Genomic DNA, 24,373 nt, shown 5'->3' with positions numbered 1-24,373 from the left:
TTGCCGAAAAAGCCAAATAGATATTTTTCGGGCTCCGACTTTCCCAAGGGTTTTCTCTATGGAAATTGTTTTTTGTGGAGCTCTTTGAGGGAATTTTTCAAGGTAGAGTTACCATATTTTCAGGATATCTGCAAGGGACTCTCATTGCATGAACCCTGAAGTTTGGTAAAGTTTGGGACAGGGGGTCCAATTTGATGGACCCTTGAATGGGTCGCCCCTCTTCTCCATAGGAAAGCATTGTAAACTTACTATGTATGGCCATATTAACATCAGATAATATGTGAGATTTTTTTCCAAGGAGCTCCTGTGGGGGCATTTTTCAAGATAGACATACAATGCTTTTTTGAGGTAAACATACAACTCTTTCCTCTGGAAAAGGGGGTGACCCCTTTGGGGGCCCATAAAACTGGACCCCCTGTCCCAAACTTTACCAAACTTCAGGGTTCATGAAAGGAGAGTCCCTTGCAGATAACCTGAAAATTTAGTAATTCTATCTTGAAAAATGCCTCCACAGGAGCTTTGAAAAAAAATCCCATTGATGATAATGGACCTGAATTTGGGGGGAGGGGAACCTTAAAAAAGCCTAAATAACCATTTACCAGTATGGGTATTTGGCTTATTTTGCTTTTCCTGAAAAAATAGTGTCCATTTAACCCAACCCTGACAATTACTGGAAAATAAATAAATTCATAGCTCTAGTAATACATCAGTCAGTAGGGCAGGCCAATATTATCATTGTATTGTAGTGAGTCTGATGGAAGAGTGCCTTGCCTATATGGGGCGAGGTCTAAACTTACTGCAAATATTCCTAGCCACTAAGCTAGACATGCTATGTGATACATGTCATAGTATAACTAGCACTACTGTTTCTGAACTCCCATTCATTCCAGAGGAGATTAATGGAAAAGATATGAATTCACTGTAATTGAAATGAATGACAGCTGTAGTGGAAATGTTTTGTATGTTGTGCACTCAAATAACATAACAGAGAAGTGTGGGAGAGGGGAATTGGTTTCCACTGCATTATCTAAATGTAGACACACACATACACACAATAATATGAAATAATCAGAAAAAAGCCCCAGAATTTCTTACCGTGGTAAATGCCTAAAATCTCCTGAGTACTGTTCATATTTGTAGTCCACAGTATGCCATTGAGAACTGTAATATTTACAAGCCTAAAACAAATGAGGTGGGGGAAAAGTTAGTTAAATTTATTCATCTGAGTAGGGAAAACACTTTTGACACAGAACAAGATCCCACATACAGATCAGCCTTGTGGGTATTGTTCCACATGTGCACACGTACACAAAGTGATCCAGTATGCACCAAGAACATGCTTGGTGCATTGACAAGCAGCTAACTTTCTTTCAGAATACCAGAAAACAGAAAACTGCCAAACAGCCTTCATTCTAAAGAAAGAATTCTGCATGGATCGATCTGATGGTCACAGTATGATACAGATTGCATTTTTACATACAGTACTTCTGTCACTGTCCCCCGGGGGAGGTCATAAGCAAACCACATCTCTTGCTATATTATCTTGGCTTTGCAGAATGAAATCCCCCCCGCAGCAAAGCTGCTGTTTTCTCTTTCCAGGGAAAACACAGAGGTAACTGTATATTTTCCTACGGTCGGCCAATTTACAATTTGAGGAGGTAATCTGCACAGAAAAACAGATGAAAGATGTTCTTACCCTGTCACAGCAGATCTGCTCTGAAATGGGTAATTTCTGTAGAACTTTCCATTTTGTGACCAGATCCACCTACTAAGCTGCCATTTTTATTTATTTATTTATGTCTTTCCCTCCCACCACAAAGTAGGGCTCAGACAATTACAACAATTAATAAAATACTTTTTGGTTTACAATAAATACAGTAAAAATGATTTAAAACTGTAAATAAACACAATAAAATGCAGCTTAAAACTCTAAAGCCAAGAGCCTGGCAGCCACCCATCATAGTCGGGAGAAAAGATTAGTTCTGATTAGTTCTCCCAATTGTGCTGTCATTTTGTGAGTGGCGGCTCTCAAGGCTCTTGAAAAAATTGAAGAAGCTCACAGAAACATGAAGTCCCCTGATCTGAGATACTTCAATGACATTTCAATCATCTGGTTCTATGAAGAGGAAGTCCTTGAAAAATTCTGCAATGACTCTTCAACTACATCAATAAGTTCAAAAAGATTAACCCAGGCCTGAATAAAGATGAAGCCTTGAATATCGTGTAGAAATGTCATATAAAGACAGCACATTTTGTACTTCATTGCCTTTTGACCCCACTGTTTACAATTTTCCTTATATCCTATACTCATGGATATATGCCAACTGAGAACACACTTCATGCACTGATAAAGTAGGGTCTAGTCCATGAAAGTGCATAATTCACTAAGGTACCACAAGGCTCCTTTACGCTTGGTGGATATCTCTGATATACCAATAATCTGTTTGGAGGTAGGATGGAGAATGAATTGTAGGCACTGAAATTCACCTCCTCTCTAACAAGTGATGAATGCTACTGGAGATGTTAAGATTAGCCTTCTATTAAATGGGAAAATCCTTGTGCAGTGCACTGCCTGATGGTATGCAAAAGGAACTCCATATCTGTGCCTTGGTAAAGCAATCATTCAGTGATTGCTATCCTGCATCCAGTTATGAATTCTTAAATACCATTGAGATCAACATGACTGAAGTGCGAATGATTGGGTACCGAACAGTGGACAACGCTTGCCCTTCTGAGGAGCATGAAGGGAGGCACACAGCAGGCCTCTTAGGGCGAAAATGCATGATCGCTTTAGCCTCCTCTATTCCCTGTTTCAGCCAGGATTGAACACACGTTCGGCAAAATGCATGTGTTCTATCCTGGCTGAATCCTGACTGAAACAGGGAATAAAGGAGGCTAAAGCAACCATGCGTTTTCGCCCTATGTGTCTTTTTTTTGAAAAGGAGCCCAACCCCACCATCTTCCATTGTAAACTGCTCTTTACACCCTCTGAACCAAAATTTACCATCTTTGCAACCTTAACCTTTGCACTTTCGTAACATTTTCAGCAGCTTCTCTTCCTTGATTTCTAGGACTCATAGTCTATGGTATAACACCGATTTTGGCGAAATTCCCCACTCCACAGGCACCACCCCAAAATCTCCAGGAATAACCCAGTTATAACCCTAGTGCCAATTGGGGGTGGGGAAGAAGCTGTTGCTCAGTAATAGAGCATCTACTTGGTTCAATCCCCAGCATCTCCAGTTAAAAGTGAAAATAAGTAGGTGATGTGATATGGAAGATCTCCGCCTGAGACCCTGGAGAGCTGCTGCCAGAATGAGAAGGCAATACTGACTTTGATGTGCCAGTGGCAGCTTCATACGTTCAAGGAATGCAAAAGAATCGCTGCTCCTTTCCCTTAAGTGCTCATCCTATCAATACATAGGAGATTGCCTCCCAAACTCCAATGACATTGCTGGGGCCTCTGTGCCAGTTTGAAGGGATGCCTGGAAGAGGCAGCAGAATACAATTGCCTTGTGCTCTAGTCCTCCCCGCCCCCCTCACACACACACTGATGCCAGGCACTTCTCCCACTGCAAAATGGGAAATCAATCCAGTGTCTCTGATTGGGAGATGTTCCTTTGCTGGATCATTACATACTGAACAGCTGTAACAGTTACACATACCCAAAAGGACATTGACAGAGAATTCTTTATACTATGTGCTTCTCAAACATGTTTTTGTAATCAGGTACCCATGCAACTATTCTAAATTCTTGGACGTTGAAGATTAAGATAAAGGTTTGCATTTCTTCACCGAAGTTAGATAATATGCCTAATGAATACGGGGGTGGGGGGGTGGGAAAACACGTTCAAATTATATTGGGAGACTGACTTACATTTCCAATGCAAGTTAAATTCCAGGGGAAATTCTATACCTAAAGGAAAATATTCAGCTATGGATGACCATGAAGGAGATAGTAGAGAAGATTCTGAATGGGCCCTTGAAGGAGAGTTCAAATAATTCTAGTTCACCCAGATAAAAACTGGACAGAGCATGACAAACCCTAGAAATGCCAGAAAACCAGAAACATCTTTTTTTTGTTTCCTCTGCATATTCTTCTGCCTCTTACCCAAAGGGAAAGGACGATGCACATTCTTCCAGTGAGAAAACATGTCTTGGGCAATGTTCAGACTTCATGGGAGACCTAGGAATTTGACCCATCTACACAGCTTTGACAATGAGACAACACCTGCTGTGCTACTTTTACTTAGAAGCTGTATTGTGGCCTATTTGTAGGGTTGCCAGCCTCCAGGTGGCAATCAAAGTTGGATCTAGTGCCCCAAGCAGAAGCTACTGGAAATCACAGGCACTTATGGCAAAGAAACAAATTACAAACCGAAAGTATGATTTCCAGTAGCTCCAGGTGGCGGCAGGTGATCTCCTGCTATTACAACTGACCTCCAGCTGATAGAGATCAGTTCCCCTGGAGAAAATGGCTGCTTTGGTAATTGGACTCTACGGCATTTAAGTCCCTCCCCTTCCAAGCCCCACCCTCCTCAGGCCCCACCTCCAAAACTTCCCGCTGGCGGTGAAGAGGGACCTGGCAACCCTACCTATTTGGTCATTCTTTTCTGACTATGGATTTGTTTACAGTATCAGTGAAACCTAGAACACTGCTTTAACAGCCCCCCTTCTCATATCACTTTATGACATCTCTGAATTTGTAAAAATGTGACCACTGCTAAACATAAAAGATCTTGTTGCTTCTCTCCCTCTGACTTCCACAGCACAAAGCTACCTGCTTTGGAACATTCTACAACACAGAAATACTGGGACAATTACAAATTGAGTAAACTTTTTTTTAAAGGAGAAAAGGTAATTTACCATGCATACCGTTTTTGATATCTACACCTAAGAGAGAAACAAAGTAATGGAACCCCCAGGTATCTGAGTGTCCTTTATTAATGCTGATGATACAAAGAATATCCTAATTCTGAACCCTGGCAGTGCTGAATTACAGGCTTAGGAAAGGGAAAGAAAAGCCTGGGTGCTGAGATCTTCTTTTACTTACTATATATAGACTTGGAAATGGAAAGTGGAACATGTGCTTTATTAGCTAAAAGAAAGGGGGAAAATAGTTTAAAGCCTTTATTTCAACACAGTGTCATTAACTAAATTCCCACTGAAATCATAATTCCATCTCCTTGTAGTTACCATTGCATAGTGGTCTCACACTTCCTCCTGGCTTCAGTGGAAGGGTTTGGCCTGAGGTATATCTTGCCAGTTTGCAAGAATTTTCCAGATATAAATGTCACATTCCCCTCTGAATTTGTTTTCCCTTCCAATAATAAAGGCAGTCAAGCCAGTGCTGCCCTTGCTACTGTGTTAAATATCAAGTCTCTCCTTCCTCTGAAGACCACAACTGAGAACAGGAAACTCGGTCATAGTCAGCCCCTACTAAATCAGGAAAGTAGCTGCTTAGCAGTTACCTTAACAACTGTAAAAAACATAACAAAAGTTGAACAGGGACACATAGATCAAATAAAAGGGAGACCACTGCACGGTCATTCCTTATATGTAACAGTAGATAATAAAATATGAATTGATGTCCTAAGTGGAGGATTAAAATGTGAAGGTCCATGTAATTATAGAATCAGAGTTGGAAGGGACCATCAGGGTCATCTAGCCCAACCCCCTGAACAATGCAGGAAATTCACAACTACATATTAACATAAGAAAGGCCATACTGGATCAGACCAAGGCCCATCAAGTCCAGCAGTATGTTCACACAGTGGCCAACCAGATGCCTCTAGGAAGCCCCCAAACAAGACAACTGCAGCAGCACCATCCTGCCTGTGTCCACAGCATCTAATATAGTCGGCATGCTCCTCTGAACTACCTCCCCCCACACCCCCAGTTACCCCTATTCCATGCCCAGAAGATGGCAGGGGGAAAAACCCTCCAGGATTATGCCATTATGATTGTAACTATTTTTCATAATGAAGAAATACTCAGTTGTTCTCTTGTGCTCTTGGAAGAGTACATCAGTGTTCTAAAGGGGAATTAGTTTGGAAAGACTGGAGTATCTCTGTGCAAGTAGCTTTTGTTTGCTTAGTGAGGGGAAGAGGAAAAGACTATATGGGGGCAGTTGGGTCCAGGTGGGACAGGAGGCTTGTGCTGTAAGGGGGCATTCCAGTCAGCCACATCAGCTTCCTGGAATGTCCCACCTCTTCTTTGGCTTCCAACTATGGCATTTGCTTGGTGAGGGTGATCACTTTAGAGGTGGTAAAGCATTTTGCACATTAAAAATGGCAATATAAATGATAAATAGTAGTAGGGAAAAAACAGTATCAGAAATCATGAGATTGGAAAGAAATTAATTTGTGTTTTTGACCTTAATTTGCCTTGTGGTTTTAAAGCCCATAACACATTTTGCCACAAAATGTATAAATATCTCGCCGGAAGCTAGAAGCTTCGTTAAAAAAAAAAACACACTAAAAAAAGGATCCAGATCCAGATCATTAGCAGTTGAGTGAAACAATAGCCATGTGATTCCAACTTTCATCTACACAAGGAAAATCTACCATTTTTGTTTTGAAGAATGTCACTCAAGTGGCTGAAAATCACTCAAATCATTACGTTTCACTTCTCACAAATAGCCCATGTGCTTTTACATGTCAGAAGTGTAGGAGTTAAGAGCGGCAGGATTCTAATTTGGAGAACCGAGTTCCATTCCCCACTCTTCCACATGAAGCCTGCTGGGTGACCTTGGGCCAGGCACAGGTCTCTCAGAACTCTCTCAGCCCACAGAGGCAGGCAATGGCAAACCACCTCCCAATATCTCTTGCATTGAAAAACGTTTGGGAATAGCCATATGTCAGCTGTGACGTGACAGTAGTAGTGAATTTCTCCACAGATGCTTAGACTTCTCCATAGATTTCTCCATAGATGGTAGTAGGAGGTAGTTGTGAATTTCCTGCATTGTGCAGGGGGTTGGAATAGATGACCCTGGTGGTCCCTTCCGACTCTACGATTCTATGATGGCACTTTCCACCACCACCGGTAGCAACACTACCGGTGTTAAGTAACAAACAAATCAGGCATTTTCAGAAACGTATAAGACACAGAAAAAGCACCTGGAACTCTGCAGGCTGTCCACATTCTAGGTAACTTGATCATGGAAATGAATACAGTTCATTTTATGTGATTATAATTGACAATGCAGAATGAGTATGACAAATAACAGAGACCTAGGGTTCCAAAGAGATGTGCTACAATAGAGGATTTCGTTTAAAAGTTATAAGATTTTCAGATTGGAAATCTTTCTTGGCTAATTAGTCAACAAGAATAATATCCAATGCACTACCCATAACCTGTAGTTGCAACTGCCAGGGAGGCCTGGAAATCAACACTGGCACAGGCACTATGCAAGTTTTTTTTTTTTTAAAGAAAGTAATTACAAAGATCATGCTGTTTGTCTTTACAAAAAGCAAAGTACCATTAAGGTTATGCTACTAAAAGCTGCAATGTTGTCTAACCTGTTGAAAAAACCAAAATCCAGTGTAGTAGCTAAACAAATCTAAAGTCAAGGAGAAGAAGAAGGGTTAACTTACCTCTTTAACAAATAAATGTTCTGCTTTTTGTTCTGCATCTTCTGGGACTGAAGAGTACAGTGTTCTTATTATCCAGGGAACTGTAGCTATCTGACAAAAAGAAAAAAAGGATGATGGAAGAGAGAGTAAGAATTAAAATACATGCAGGCAAAATGACATATATTTGCAAACATGAAAGAACAGAAGAGTTTGTCCATGTGTGTTCATCACAGTGACTCCACCATCAAGAGCAGGCCATGCATAAATGAACCATCACAGCTACAGTTCCACAGATACAACTTTCACATTCCTTCATGGGCATCCTCTGCCAAATTTTCTATCATACTTTCTTTTAAAAGCAGAAAAGTGAAGCCTAGCAGAAGGATGGAAGGTGAGGGACAGGAGTGAAGGAACTCCCCACTGGCCTGGAGAGGGAAAGGGAGGAAAATGGGAGTTAAGAGAACCCCCTGTTATGAGGGGCTGAGGGCAGGCTCTTTGTATGTAGACCATGAGCTCTAAATAAAAGTTTTGAACTCTCCACTTGGGCATCCCAGAAGGTTTGTAAGAGAGGAAGATCATGGACAACCGCTCCACCCTGAACTTGGGAAGCACATCTCTGCTGCACGGGTACAGGGGCCTCAATGATCTTGCATAAACAGTGCAAAAATGGGATTACAGAAGTAAAAACAATGCAGCAAGATAAAGATAATATAATCAAGACAAACTACAAAAGCTGCACTTTTTATAAAAGTACTGAGCAGCCATCTTCAGCACACAGAGGTGTCCTCAATCTCCTATTCAAAAATGAAAGGATGGCAGCTATTGCTCATGTATTAGCTTGTGGTGGGGGGTCTTCTTAATTATTGGTGTTTTTTTTTTTTTTTACAAAAGTCATAAACAGCGAGCCATCACACACTAAAAGGGAAGCCTAAGATTTGCTACCTGAGTTACAACATTTTACTACAGCAGCCAAAAATTTAGCCACACACAAAGTTTCTTGTTTATCTTCAACTCTGAGTAACCAAGAAGACTTAGCTTCCAAAGAGATAGAGTCCCGCTTAAGCAACGGGAAAATCAATTCAGCTCTCAAATCTGAAAATTCAGGGCAATCCAAAAAAATTTGATCTACAGAGTCAATTCGGTTAGTACCACATCTGCAGAGGCTATTAGAATATGGAACACCATTAAATCTTCCTAACAGCACTGCCAATGGTAAACCATTCTAATGTGCAAGCATAAAAGCCCTTCTATACTTTGAAAGAGATAATTCAAACAGGTAGTTTGGCATTTTTGTTGGGGGAAGAATACCAAATAAAAAGGATGAACATCCTCTGCGTGACCCAACCAGTTTACCCTTATAACCAAGATCCCTCAAACATCTTTTAATTGACTGACTCAATTCACAGCTATTCATAGTTCATATCATATCACTGGTAATGCCCAGATGTAATATTGTAAATTACAAATATTTGTCTCAATCACTCGTATGATGATCCAGCACAACTAATCCAAGACCTGATTCTAAATTTGATTTCAATATCCTAATTTTCAGAGTAAATGCTCTCCACCAAGCCATTGCTTCAAAAGACATCTCCCCAATCTCGACTCTCAAAGCTATTCTTGCCACACATCTCGGAGTTCCCAGGATATTGTGTAAAAATCTTAGTAACAGTCCATCAATATTATTTGTTACCACACTAATCCAAATCTCTACAACATAACTGCCCAGAAACTTTAGCATTAAATGCATTAACTGCTGCAGGAACATATTGTCCCCCAGAGGAATAATAAAATATCAAAATTGCCTTACCAGTAATTATGGCTGTTTTTATAACAGAGTTCAAATGCACCTTCCATGAAAGAGTCGCTTGAAATATAATTCCTAAATACACATATTGCTCTTCTTACTCCATGGGCTGACCTGCTCCTGCCCACTTATATTTCTTTGTCTGTCATTTTTTTTTTACTAAAGAGAAGGACCTTTGACATAGAAACATTAATAGTTAGGCCCTCTTTAGAACAATATTTTGAAAAGGAGGCTATAAGTTTATGTAGGTCAACCATGGATCTTGACAATAGAGCTGTATCATCTGCATACAAAAGACATGGTAATGTAACATGAGCTAGATAAGGCAGATGGAATTCATCTCTGGAATTGTAGATCATTAATATACAGATTAAATAACAGAGGAGCGAGGATACATCCTTGCTACACTCCTTTATTCAATAGAATAGCTCTAGTCAGTTGACCAGATGGACCACATCTTACTTGAGCTGTAGGATGATCATATAATTGTTTAATCAAAAATAGGAGATGCTTGTCAATAGATGATTTCTTTAGTTTATCCCATAATCTCTCCCTGGACACTGAGCCAAAGGCAGCTCTAAGGTCCATAAAGGCTAAAGCCAACATGCCATCCTTTCAGCTGGTATATTTATCTACAATAAACTGAAGAGTATGATAATAGTCAACTGTACTAACAGCTCTATGAAATCCATCTTGCTCTCATCCCAAAATAACTTCGTTCTCTACCCATGATAATAATTTCTTATAAAGCAGGGAAGCATATAACGTGCCCACCACTGCTAACATACATATTGGACGATAGTTACATGGATCTGTCCCATCACCTTTTTTTGGAATTGGAGACTCTTATTGCATGTCGCCAAGAGGTAGGCATGATACCTGTCTCGTTAATCTGAGTAAAAATAAGTGCCAAAAATCTTGGCCCACCAGTTGGAATTTAACGTTTGCTACTGCAACTGGAGATCATTTGTCTATTTCTGGGGAAAGCAATGATTGAACTGTACTACTATCAGCAGATGATGTGGCAAAGAAGGCTGTAAAATGTTCATCCCAACATCTGACAGAAATATGACAAGAAAGTGGGAATCCAGAATATAACTCATAGCTTGTACTAGCTTGGGGGCCTTTGTTAGGTACAGGAGGGAAAGGCTGCCTGTAAGTGAAGGAATTTGTTTGCTGAAATGAACTCTGTACAACCCCAGAGACTGACCGCTCATTCCACCTTGCAATTTGTACTACACTCTTCAAAATTTATTTAAAGGGGATTCAAGTTTTATAAATCAGAAAGAACTGGGGTGTGAATATTTTCGAGTGCTATTCGGTATCATTCTTCAAGTAGAGTTACAAAGAACTTCCCTTCTGAGAATTAGCTCAGCTCAGACTACCATGCCACACAAATGCTTCCTGTTCAGTAATACAATTTTACTTCCTAACTGCTAAGGTGAAATGGCCAAAAACAACAACAACTGGGCACTGGCATCTATGGAGTACTGTCAGGTGTCAGAATAGCCCATATATTTAAAAAGGAAACAATCTTCAAAAGGTGGATATAAACACAAAGAAATATTTCGAAAATGTATATACTGCCTCTCCAGATATGTGCATTATGTTTTTTTTTAACATTTCTATTCTTCGTGATGTTATAAAATGATATCGTTATTGTCAGTTCAGATTAACCCAAGTTTATACGTTAAAAGAGGATTATGCATTTGCTACCATTAGATGGACAGTCAGTGTGGTGTAGTGGTTAATGTGTCAAAGCAAGATCTGGGAAACCCAGGTTTGAATTCCCTCTACCATGGAAAATTGCTGGGTGACCTTGTGCCAGTCACAGACTCTCAGCCTCGACCCTGGCAAGTATTTGGATGGGAGACTTCCAAGGAATACCAGAGACATGATATGGAGGCAGGCAATGGCAAACCACCTCTGAACTACTCTTGCAATGAAAACCATACAGGGTTCACCATAAGTCAGTTGTGACTTGGTGGCAAAATACACACACACACCATTAGATGAAGAAGCTCAGTGGAAAGAATGGTTAGACAGCACTGACTTAGCGTGTAAACTCCCTTCCCCCTTCCATGGCCCAGTAATTCGATGGGTGACAATGGGATTTTCTCCCCCTCAAATTCATTCTTACAGTCAACACAATCAATATGAGCATGGCACTTTTATACCTAACTTCAGATGTACTAGACTTTCAATCCGATCTCTCTCTCCCCCTCCATAGGCCATTCCTTGTTTTCTTATGTACATATCTAATAGATAACATGGCTCCATTTGTGAATACTTAAATCCATGGATGAGGGCCATTTAGACACAAAAGAGGTATTTCTACTAATCTGGGCAGGGAGAGATCTAGGTACGTTTAACCATCTTTTCAATTGCACCAAGAAACATTGTATAACATTCCATCAAAATATAAGCAGAATTACTGTTTGGCATCCCCACATCCACCAAGAGCACTCTTGAATCCATCAGGATCTCTTAGTCACTGCAGACCATTTTATTCATACAATATGTATGATTGCGGGTGCACTGTGTGGTGGGTGGGTAACACAGATTTGGATGAGCCTTGGTTTTATTCTATGGAGATTTAGAACTTACAGAAAAGTCATCGTTGGGGAACAAGATGAGATCTTTGAATTGGTCATTTTCAATATTCTTCTCAATCTCTGCAATGACTGTTTCATAATCCAATGGTTCCAGAAGTTTGGGCTTCTCTTGCTGAAGAAAGAAAACAAAAAGAAACATTAATCATCAGCTCCCCTTTTTCCCTTTTTCTGTTTATTAATAGAGCTGAGACTCATTTTCTAATAACATCTTACACAGCAGAGTTGTTGCTTTCAATCGCAGCATGATATGGTAAGGCGGAGAATACATAAAGAAGCAGAGAAGTTGGGCAAAATGTTCATTGTTAGACTGATTATTTCCTGATAGTTATCTCCTCTAAGGAGAATAATCATACTATGCTGATAAATCATACCATGCTGTCACTTGAACCTACTCATTAAGCTCAGGACACACACACACCCCGCCCAATTATCCATTGATAATGCATATGAGCAACATTCTGGTTGCAAAACAGTCTATTTGAATTTCAGTTGTTTCCATGAGCTGAGCACCGATTCATGCCATTACTCTCATATACTTGGCCACATTATAAATGCTAATAGTTTGCTAGAAATAAAAGTATCCTTGGTCTGTTTAACTTGGCATTTATCTCGCTCTCAGGATGAACTGTTTGGCAGTCAGCTTTCTCCAACTGGGAACAAGATTATACCCCTGTAAGCCATTATAAAAGTGCTATTGTTGCGTAAGTGATATTAGCATTTTTTAAAAGCACTCAGAGGAAACAGCTGAAGAAAAGGTAAATTTGCATCTGCATCAATATACAACACAAAAATAGAGAGGAGTGAGCTGAACTAATAAAAAAGGATGTTTTCAAATATAAGAATGTGTGTCAAATGGACAAAGGGGGTAATTTCTCTGCTTCTGAGAGACCTGCTATTTAGCCAGAGGGGAAAAAAAGAAACAGCTGGGGAGAGAAACAAAGCATGAGGAAGACAAGGGGTACTAAGAAGCCTTCAGTAGTGGGGAAGGGGAGTAAGCTGTTCACTTACTCTTGTGAGCGGTAAACTGGGAACGGGAACATATTAGCAAAATTCTGAGGCTGAAATTGACATCATACCTAAGATATATAGCACCTTTCACCTGGGATAACTCGCCATTTTCCTCTTGCCACTATTAGTGTCTTTATATTTAGTGATATACAGTTTGTGTATTGCTACAATGGGGAGGGGCTGTGGCTCAGTGGCAGAGCATCTGCGTGGTATGCAGCAGGTCCCAGGTTCAATCCCCAGCAACTCCAGCTGAAAGGACCAGATAGTAGGTGATGTGAAAGACCTCTGTCTGAGAGCCTGGAGAGCTGCTGCCAGTCTGAGTAGACAATACTGACTTTGATGGACCAATGGTCTGATTCATGTGAAGGCTTACTTATTTGGGGAGGGGCCGTGGCTCAGTGATAGAGCATCTGCTTGGCATGCAGAAGGTCCCAGGTTCAATCCCCGACATCTCCAGTTAAAGAGACTAGGCAAGTGGGTGATGTGAAAGGCCCCTGCCTGAGACCCTGGAGAGCCGCTGCTGGTCTGAGTAGCCAATACTGACTTTGATGGATCAAGGGTCTGATTCAGTATAAGGCAGCTTCGTGTGTTCAATGCATGGACCTTATAGTGATATACCTAATTAAAAAAAAGGCAAAGGCCAGCTGGTGGTATAAGTTTGTGCATATGTAGAAATGGTAGGCAAGAAAGGAAAACGTTGCTGGATATGGGCAAGGAGGTGCAGAAATCTGCAACTCCTCTTCCAAACTTTCACTAAACCCACTTTGGGTCATTTAGAAAGATATTACCAAAGCAGGTTTAAGAAACTGCAGAGTGGCACCAGGGAAACCTGGAAGGGATGACCAGATGACTATGTCATGTGGAAACCCCAAAAGAAGTACTGCAGTTTGGGAGGCAAGGCAGAGAAAGCACCCAGCTGGAAGGAACCTCTGACTAGGAGATGTGCAAAAGCTTGGCAGAGCATTATATAATGGTAATGGTATAATGATGGATTTGAGGTACAGAACTTAAGCCAGTGTATTCTGCTTAATGATGTTCATTTCCTGTCCCTAAACAGAGTATGGGGGCTCAGTAACGCAGGCACTCCCAAAAGATAGGACAGTCAAAACAGAACTTCCTTGATTTACTAGGCCAGAGATTATGAAGGAGCAGAAAAGAGCTGGTTGTACTCATATACTGGGGCCACCATAGCCACTGCAGAACTTGGCTGAGTACACTGTTCCAGATGACTATTTTCTCCTCTTTCTCAGCCCTTCATGTAAGTACAGAAGACCCAGTAGGCACTGAAGGAACCACCCAAAAAATGCCCTTCAACCAGGGTCTCCCTTCTATTACCGCCTTGCTTTAGTCAAACCATCAACAGATGCAGCCTGGATGGAGATCCAGTAGGCACTGAAGGAACCACCCAAAAACACCCTTCAATCAGGATGTCCCTGCTATTATTGCCTTGCTTTAGCCAAACCATCAACAGATGTAACCTGGATTGCACCTGCACAGCACTGTGAAAAAGGCTTCAGAGATCTAGCACAGTTCTGATGCCTGAGAGGAGCGGGACCTGTTGGCCTTACTAAGGCATCTGGACTCTTACCCTCCACATGCATAATCAGATAAATAAATAAATATCCTTTATGTGGTGAAGCCTCCAGACAATTACAGGTGCTATGACTGTCTATTGCAGTTGCTGTATGCAAAGGAATGTAAAAAAATTATATTGTGTCAACATAGGGAATAGTTGTAGAGAAAAAATACTACCACGTCCAATAAATACTATTATGATGTCATCTACCAAAGAGACATCAGTGAATTAAGTTGCTAGTTATATCTGAAACAATGGGTTGGATCCCAGCTGTCTAGTGAGGAGCCATGCTCCAGCAATGAAACAATGCTCCATCAGAAAAAGGCCTCCTCCCTCTGAGGAGGGCTACTAATTTATAGTACAAAGATTCAATGGAACCAGCCCATAGGAGCTGTCTGAAATGGAAATCCACCACCACTTAAAATTGATTACAGCTTAGAAATTGGGAAGAAATGCTAAGAAATGCTTCGATAGGGCAGAGACTCTCGTCTATCTGACGGAAATACTTGGGACACAGAATAGACTTGAGCAATTATTCAATACATATTATTTCAAGAATCTTTAGGGAAACTATTTGATGTCTGCAGAGAGGAATGATAGGCGAAAGGTAAGCCTGATAACAAAATACAGTATTTTAATGAGATGTCTGATAAAATCTCATTTTCCATTTGAATCGTCCCCTGAGCCTGAGCCGACTGTTAAGAAGTTCTAAGATCAAGGTTACTGCTGCTGTCCTGTGTATGATGTTTCTATCTCAGAAAGCATTAGTAATTAAAAGTTGCTTGTATTTTATTGCATACTTGAAAGCAACTGGCTAGAAAGCTGAGCAGAAAACCAGTAAAAAAAATCGTGGAGGAGGCTAAGGGTAACCACTTTTTCTGAAGTGTTCATTGTTGGTTAGTGGGATTCACTTTTTAAAAACTTATACAGCATGCTCCTCCAGAAACCCTCATTTTTAATCAATTTCCCTGGTTTGTTTGACTCTATTGCTAGTGTTAAAATACTCCCCTTTCCAGACCTTTCTACTACGCTGCCACTGCCACCATCACAAATTACTCCTGGAATACTTTCCTTGGCCCTTCCATGGTCCTTCACTGTAAAGACAGAATTGTGAAAAGCCTATTCAAGTCATGAGAAAAGGTCCTGAGTGAAAGATGAACACCTTCAACTCTGATGTTGTAGCTCCTCTTCCACTAACCATGACACAGTTGAAACAAACCATTCACGGCTGGCACAGTAATTATCAAGCACAACCAGCAACAGCCGCAGACTTGGCTCACGTCCCCTAGCAATTGAAGTGAGTCAGTGCTTGACTTCCCCATGGTCTGGTTCAGGAATTCTTCCCCAAAGCAACAAAACCATGTGCTGGACAGATCTAAATTGAATTACGTCCAGCCAGTAGACAACACATAATCTAACTTGGCACCCCATTGGTTAGCTTCATATTTAAATAAGTATTTTTTTGTAAATTGTCCTTTAGCAGTCAAGTCCTTTAGCAGTCAACGATATGCCTATTAAACATATCCTCACCAGTCTGAAATTTATCTTTCTACTACACTCTGTCTTCCTTTTCACTAGGTGAGGGACACAGCCTCAGGGCCCAGAATTCAGTTCACAGTAGTAATTGAATCCTCATGATTTAAATACATAGACACCCCTAGCTACATTCTCTTATCCCACCGATCCTGTTCAGTTTCCTATCACATTATAGCCTTGTTCACAAGTTACAGTGAATGCACGTACAACTTGCATCTACAAGCATACACCTGTTTGTAAGAAAGAACCAACGAGTGTTCACTTTACAAATGAAACTGAAGACCACTTGTACATGTGTTGAATGTAACATGGGAATTACTCAACGCACGTATAACGAAAAATCAAGTCTGCACTGTACACAGATTAGATTAGATCTTTATTACAGTCAATGACCAGCACAATGTACACAGATTGTATCTGTGTTCACTGAAAGTTGTGAACAGGGCTTCTATCTTTCACTGTGTATGGAAACCTTCTGAGTCTTTGGGCAGTCTGAACACTATTTTTTTTTTTTTTTTGCAGTATGAACTTTTGCACACACTTATTTTATCAGGTTACAATCAATACTGATGGTTCCACAGCCATAAAATACCACGACACTCTCTCTCTCTCTCAGGGTGATTGTGAGGATAAAATAGGAATAGAAGAACCACATGCATTACTCTATGCCTCCCCCTTGAGGAAGGGCAGGATAAAATGCACAAGATAGATTAAGGCATATCTGAACTTTTAAAGCTGGTCCACCTGCATTGTACTTAAATGTGACAGTACTACTGCTGTGGTGTGCTTTCAGGATCCTTCCACATTTTATTATTGAGCCCTTTATGGTTTCATCCACATTTCTTATGCTAGTAAAGCCACTTCTATTTTCAGTGTTGCCAGTGCACACCCATATCTCATGCAGCGTACAGATTGTTCAATCCCTCTTCCATCATGCAATCCAGTTAAAGTTAGCCGTGACTAACAACCATTGAAATGAAGGGAACAAAAGGAAGCGTTAAAAATCTGTTGGCTTTCAAGGGGGACAAGTCACATCTAACTTTAGCCTAAGTGTTTGTGACTTTTTAAAACTGGGGCGGGGGGGGGGGGTTTCCTTACGTGGAATGGGGCTGAAATACCACTGATGTACTAGAAGCATGGAGCAGCCTTGCAACAGGGAAGCAGATCAGACATTGGTCAGGGTCAGGATGGGAGACTTTCTGGGAATTCCATGCATGCTTCCATGGAAACAGTGTACAAGACAGCTGCTTGTATGGGCTATGAGGAACATTGGTAGGAGAACTGTATTTCAGGGACAGAAAGCAATCAGAACCTGGACAGCTTGTATGCCCCAGTCCCAGGACATTTGAATTAACAAGGTTTCAGGCTCCAAGTGCAAGTCATAATGATTTTATCCTCCCCGTTGGCAACAGTACGGCAGCTTAGTCCGAGTATGCCTCTTTCATGTTGTAAGTTGAGCTCTTCAGTTTTGCATTTGTGTTGGAAAATCCTGACAATATTTGTTAGACATTTTTATCTTTACAACCAAAAAAAATAAAATAAAATAAAAGCAATCCTGAAGCATTGCAGTTTGAATTACTGCATTTCTGGCCAGTAATGCTTGCTGGGAGATTTGTAACTGAGCTAAGCTAATTTAAAGATTTAACAGTCATGGGATTGTCTTTCCTGAATTTAACTTGTCTGGCTCTCTTGGAAATGGACCAATTAGGCAATCTCTGAGCCAAGACTGAATAAGGCAGAATTGGATTTTTATAGTGCTTTTTTATATTTGCTAGCTTAAATGAGCAATGGGCTATGCGGACTCAGTGAAAAGGATGATGTTTCTATAAAAAGAGGCACTCACCAGCACACTCCTACTGTTACACCCATTTTCTACAGACCATTGATTAGATATCTATAAATTGAAGCTTTCTATACTCATCTTCAACAGTCAAGTTATCGTTCCCATGCACCTGGCCTGGGCTACTGCCAGAGCTGGAAGAGAATTTTCCTTACCATTCACAGCTGGAAAAACAACAACCCAAACCCACATGCTCACGCCAGTGATCTATAGCTCGCTGATTGTTAAATAACGCTCCACCTCCTACAACTTCTCATGGTTTGTTCCACTCTCAGCAGTGGCTCTCCCAGCAGTGACGACTAAAAATATCCTCATAATTGATTCCACAGAAGCAGACACAGCACATAGTTTGCCGGAGGTTTCAAAATTTGACCACGCCAGGAGACTAACATTTAATACAAAGCCCTTCTGCAGAGCAATGAGGCAAAACAATACATATACCCCATCTTCTGATATCATGTAGTTAAATGTAAGCGGACTGACGCCTCTGAGGTCTTAGGAACCAAAAATCCAGGTTCCAAAGGTATACATGAACCCTGGAGTTTTTCCTCCAGCAACCTCATTCGATGGGTCCTGTGCCAAATCTCAAACTGGTGTTTAACATTCTGACTCCAAAGAAGATGAGCCCTGTGGCGCAGAGGGGTAAGCTGCAGTACTGCAGTCAAAAGCTCTGCTCACAACCTGAGTTTGATCCCAAAGGAAGTTGGTTTCAGGTAGCAGGCTCAAGGTTGACTCAACCTTCCATCTTACTGAGGTCGGTAAAATGAGTACCCAGCTTGCTGGGGGTAAAGTATAGATGACTGAGGGAGGCAATGGCAAGCCACCCCGTAAACACAGTCTGCCTAGTAAACGTCGGGATGTGACGTCACCCCATGGGTCAGGAATGACCCGGTGCTTGCACAGGGGACTATCTTTACCTTGTACTCCAAAGAAGATTAAAATACAATTTTGAAGTTCACGAACTGTTGAACCTAGCAGCAAAATCCCATTAAACATGTTCTACTAGTTGTGTGTACATATGTCCTAATGTTGAATTGGGGCTATTAAGCTGAATTCCCTGTAAGAGGCAGTACCCCAATTACTGATATCCTCATAGGGTCATGCCTGTGGGAGGGGAAAGCTGGAACACTGGGAGAGAGCTCAGAGGGAGGAGGTATAAGGACAAGCTCCTTCCAGGCGATAGTTGGGAAGGATGCCTTGAGGGGAGCTAATGGAGGCTGTATCTACTCTTTTCAATCCAATGTCAGAAACTCACAGGTTCTCTGCAGTACTTCTCCTCCAACAGCAGAGGTGCTAGAACCTTATACACTGGCAACAATACCAATAACAACTAACTACTCAGTACAATCAAAGCTTTCTTCATCGGATACCTGAAATTATTATTACCAGGCAATTGACAAAGGGAGCTTCGACTCTCAAAAGTTTATACCCCGAAAATCTTGTTGGTCACTAAGGTGCTGCTGCACTCAAATTAACTTTAAAGTTGATTAGGGATATAAGAACTATCACCAGAAACTGGTGGCTACCTAAAGTATAATTGGAACAGACATCAACTGCTCCCAGGATACACTAACATTCAATTAGTAGATGTTGCAGTATAAATATACACTATAACATTCTCACCAACATTTCACTAGTTAAAATATAAATATTTGCCTCTCCTGATTACACAGGAGATCTTGAGCAAAGTATAACTGGATAACTCCAACCCAGCTCATTAAAAGCAAGACAGGCAGTATCACATGTAAGATTGTGAGCTAATTTAATGTTAGTAGTTACCTGACTGATGAAGGAAGAAGCAGCAAACAGAAAGTGGAAAAGCTGGAGAACATCAAAAAGGTAAGTAAAGGAGATGACTGTATGACTAAATCTTTGAAAAAAATAGACTCTGCCCCTTCTGACCAACATAACTCTGCTCCTTACAGGGAACACGTAGGTGAGAAGAGACTCTAGAGTAAAACAGGAGCCTTCTAATTTGATCAGTCTTTTAGCCCTGAGGGGGCAGTCTTTTCACTTGGTTCATTAATAGTGCCATCTAAAGCAGAGTTATATTCTTCTAAGCCCCTTTACTTCAAAGGACAGACAAGTGTAACTCTAGTTAGGATGGCATTTTTAGATTTGGAGAAAGATTTGGAGCCCTGAGGCTCACAATAAATGTTGTTTTTAGCACATTAATAGTCACAAGAAATGTGTGAAGTGGCATCTCAGACGGAAGACTGAGGCTAAGAGACAGTGACTTCGCCACAGCAAACGTCTTCACGGTGGATGACTTATAATACTGCTTTTTCTTTGCATCTGTGCTATGTATTGTTTTAGTTCTGTTGTCGGTCAGTTGCTGGGAGTAGACTTCACTTAGAAACAAAAAGCACCCTTGAACCAAGAAATGAAGCACACATTTTTTCCAGTTTCTAAAAAAATAACTCACGTTGAACCCTCTGTGATCCTGTTCACAAAGCTGCAGGATTTGTTTATCTTCAAGAAGTCACATCTTCCCTGCCTAATTGTTTTTAAATAAAAAAAGATCTCCATTCCATTTTATTTTGGGGCCCTGGTATTTCCACCCACAATTATTCTGTAAAGGACTTTTTCTTGCTAAATTTTCTAATCTATTGGACTCTACATCCTCTTTAGCATATAGGGGGGGGGGAAATCCTGCCCTGTTCCGTCTGGTTTGATATATGCCACTGATTCACAATGTTCTACCAGGTTTCTCCTATGTCCACTATCTATGTTTTCTGCCAGTTCTGCACTATCCAGTTTTTCCAACTTGGCTTGGAGGAAGCTGACAGTAGAATATGAACACCTATAAACTACATCCCTACCCATACACCTTTTAAAATTCATATTTTTCTATGACTCTTTTGGTTGATCTAACTTGTTGTACCGTAATTTGTTTCTTTATTCTCATTGCCAAGTTACAGTCTACCACTACTTTGAGGACCTAAACTGTTTACATTCTCTACTCTAAACAATTAGTCATCCGGAACAGATGCTCCCCATCTCTGGTTGTCTTTCCTCCACAAGACAGTTAAAAACAAAACAAAACCGGGCTGCAACCTGTTTGATGTTAAACACAGGCAGTCTGGTCTCATTTTGGCTCAAGCATGGCACATCTCTCTTGCACAGCTTCTTCCAAAGTGCCGAATAAAACTAAGCTCTTCCTCCCAGTTCAAGTGTCTCAAGCATGCACTGTGACTCTCAGTGTCTAGCTGGCCTAGTACGACAGCAAACATAATTTCTTGGCAGTTCTCTGTACTTCCCAATATAATTGGCTCCAATCAGTACCACAGTGGCTAACTCCTCCCCATATTAGCACACCTAAATGACTGCCACCATTGCACAAGTCATACTACAGTCAATATGTCCATCAGAAACCCAACTTTTTCTTTTACTGAGCTCCCTCTTTCATAACTCCAGAAGCATATCCTCACAACCACACGAGACCAATTTATCACCTGAGAGGTCATCACATTAAGGAAGAATTTCCCTCTTCCTCACTATGATGTTTTCCTGCCTCAAGACTCTTGGGGACAGACAAGACATCATCCCTGGGTTTGCCCCACTGACATGCCTCTATTTTGTAGAGTCTCAAAACGCCTTTTAAGAGCATTGTGGAGGGCCCAATTCTGGTCAGGACCACTGCAGTGGAGGTGGAAGAGGGTCTCCCTCCTCCCCCACTCCGTTCTTCTGAACTAAAATGGCACCAGGGTGTGTGTGTCAGTAAATAAGCGCAATCCTATGCAGAGTTACACCCTTCTATGTCCATTGAAGGCAGTGGGCTTACACACGAAACTGCCTTATACTGAATCAGACTCTTGGTCCATCAAAGTCAGTATTGTCTACTCAGACCAGCAGCAGCTCTCCAGGCTCTCAGACAGAGGTCTTTCACATCACCAACTTGCCTAGTCCCTTTAACTGGAGATGTTAGGGATTGAACCTAGGACCTTCTGCATGCCAAGCGGTTGCTCTACTGCTGAGCCACGGCCCTTCCCCAAGGTCAGTATTGTGTACTCAGACTGACAGTGGCTCGCCAGACTCTCAGGCAGAGGTCTTTCACATCACCTATTGCCTGGTCCTTTTAACCGAAGATTTCAGGGATTGAACCTGGCACCTTCTGCATGCAAGGTCTCAGCCACAGCCCTTCCTCAGGAAGAGGAGGTGGGGAAGGGCCGGGTGTAAGTCTGCTTAGATTCCCTGTAATTCTCTGCCACATCACTAAAAGTCTCATCTACATCTCTTGTCCTTCTCTTAGCTTCTCCAGGTCACTCACATTAGCTCTCAAGGGAACAAACTACGGGCAGATAGTCACAGGCCCAGATATCTCTTTCAAGTTCTGCTTAGCAGGCAGCATTCACTGTAAATATTGTGACACTCAATATAAAATACTAGATAACCTCAATCCCCTGCTGCTTTCCTAACCTGTTGTTATTGAGGCTTTTTAAAGAGCAATGACCTGTTCTATGAGATTATGTAATATTAATTTTTCCTATCTTTACCATCATGAGGAGAGAGGCTTTATTTCTCAGGCCTTCTCATCCAGTTGCTCTCCTTACAGAGATTCTTATACAGTAAAAAAGTGAAAGTGCCTGAGCTTGAGTAGCAGGACACACCCACAGTCTCTTCTTATTAGCTCTCAAGAACCTGATGTACTCATCCTCAGCACTCTTCATTCATCCAAAATCAAGGCTCCAGTCCTACACACAGTGATTCTGTGATCTTCTTAAAGAAATGCATTAAAAAACATGCATAACCTTCTCACAATACTTTTTTTCTTTTATGCAGAGGACACCATGCCTGACCTGGATGGCCCAGGCTAGCCTGATCTCATCAGATCTCAGAAGCTAAACAGGGTCAGCCCTGGTTAGTAATTGGATGGGAGACCCCCAAGGAATACCAGGGTTGCTGTGCAGAGGAAGGCACTGGCAAACCACCTCTGTTAGTCTCTTGCCTTGAAAACCCTACAGGGTTGCCATAAGTTGGCTGCAACCCAGTGGCACTATCCATACACAGAGGACACTGTGGGCTCACTTTCAGTGCAATCCCAAAAAAACTTGTCTGGGAATAATCCCTATTGGGTAGGCCTTAATAAGAGTCTGCTTAGCACTGCTCCCTTAGATGCTTTGTTCACAATTCAAAACAAACAGTATTTCACATTTGCACAGTTTCAGCATTCAGCATGGCAGTGGCCAAGCAGCCACTGTTAGGTATGCTTACAAGTGACGGGATTAAATATGCCCAAGGTCATGACTCAGATAAAATCAAGCATATGTTTTTTGTTGCCAAATCATGCTGGTGAACAATCAAAACAGTTCCCACTTGACCGAGTAAGAACGTAAAAAATAACTGTGATGCACTCTAGAATATTCAATTAACATAGTCAGCTTTGGGAGTCAGGTAGGGGAAATGGGCAAGGCTAGAATACTTAAGACCAGTCACATAATTCTCCTCTACCGCAGCAAAACAATCCAAGGAAATCATTTATTTTGCTCAATGAAACATGCAAACACAAAATATTTACAAGACAATTAGAAGAGTGTTAAGTGCTTGATAAAAAGCAGACCTTTTTCTGATGATCTGATAATCCTGTTCATCCCTGACCAGAATGGTCCAGGCTAGCTTGGTCTCATCAGATCTCCAAAGCTAAGCAAGGTTGGCCCTAGTTAGTATTCGGATGGAAGGTAGGGTTGCCAGGATTCTCTTCACCACCACAAGGAGGTTTTGGGGGCAGAACTTGAGGAGGGTGGGATTTGGGGAGGGGAGGGACTTCAATGCCATAGAGCCCAGTTGCCAAAGTGGCCATTTTCTCCAGGTGAACTGATCTCTATCAGCTAGAGATAAGTTGTAATAGCACAACTCCAGCTAGTACCTGGAGGTTGGCAACCCTAATGGAAGACCACCAAGGAAGACAAGGGTCACTATGCAAAGGAAGCAAACCACCTCTATTTGTCTCTTGTCTTGAAAACCCTACGGGGGGGGGTCACCATAAATTGGCTGCAACTTGATAGCACTTTACACACAAACACATGTCCTGCTTAAAACTGAGCAGGGAGGTAACTGCACTTCATTGACTAGCGCACATTTACTTCTAAATAAGCCCCATTGAATGCATCAAGACTTACTTCTAAGTAAATATGCATATGAGCAGGGATATCAAGGGATACTCAACAATTGTTTGGATTTTGTAGCCATTCTTTATTTCATAGTAGCCAGCTATGAAATTCACTCACCACAATTTACTCAGTTGTAGACTAACATTCTTGCCAATAGAAGATTTAGGAAAGAGGAGGATAGATGGGGCCAGGACTGGCCATTACAATTAATCAGTGAACATCAAAAGGCACTCTGTACATACTCGGTATAAAAGAATACTTTTGTAAATGTATCACTTCGTTGTGATCTGTAGGTTTTTCCCCCTCC

At 41.3% G+C, this 24,373-nt stretch overlaps 1 protein-coding gene across 1 annotated transcript in view; it reads right to left on the bottom strand.

Annotated features, from left to right (window-relative positions):
* Positions 1 to 24,373, bottom strand: part of DOCK10 (dedicator of cytokinesis 10) — a 168,901-nt gene that overhangs the window by 101,517 nt on the left and 43,011 nt on the right. The window contains exons 2-4 of the mRNA XM_056849317.1: positions 11,989 to 12,108; positions 7,596 to 7,685; positions 1,096 to 1,178 (exon numbers count right to left, since the gene is read on the bottom strand). Of these exons, the coding sequence (XP_056705295.1) occupies positions 1,096 to 1,178; positions 7,596 to 7,685; positions 11,989 to 12,108 (293 nt within the window). The remainder of the gene's footprint in view (positions 1 to 1,095; positions 1,179 to 7,595; positions 7,686 to 11,988; positions 12,109 to 24,373) is intronic.

This window comes from Euleptes europaea, chromosome 5 (assembly GCF_029931775.1).
Source record: "Euleptes europaea isolate rEulEur1 chromosome 5, rEulEur1.hap1, whole genome shotgun sequence".
NCBI classification, from domain to species: domain Eukaryota; kingdom Metazoa; phylum Chordata; class Lepidosauria; order Squamata; family Sphaerodactylidae; genus Euleptes; species Euleptes europaea.
This window is presented reverse-complemented; position numbering and strand designations above follow the sequence as displayed.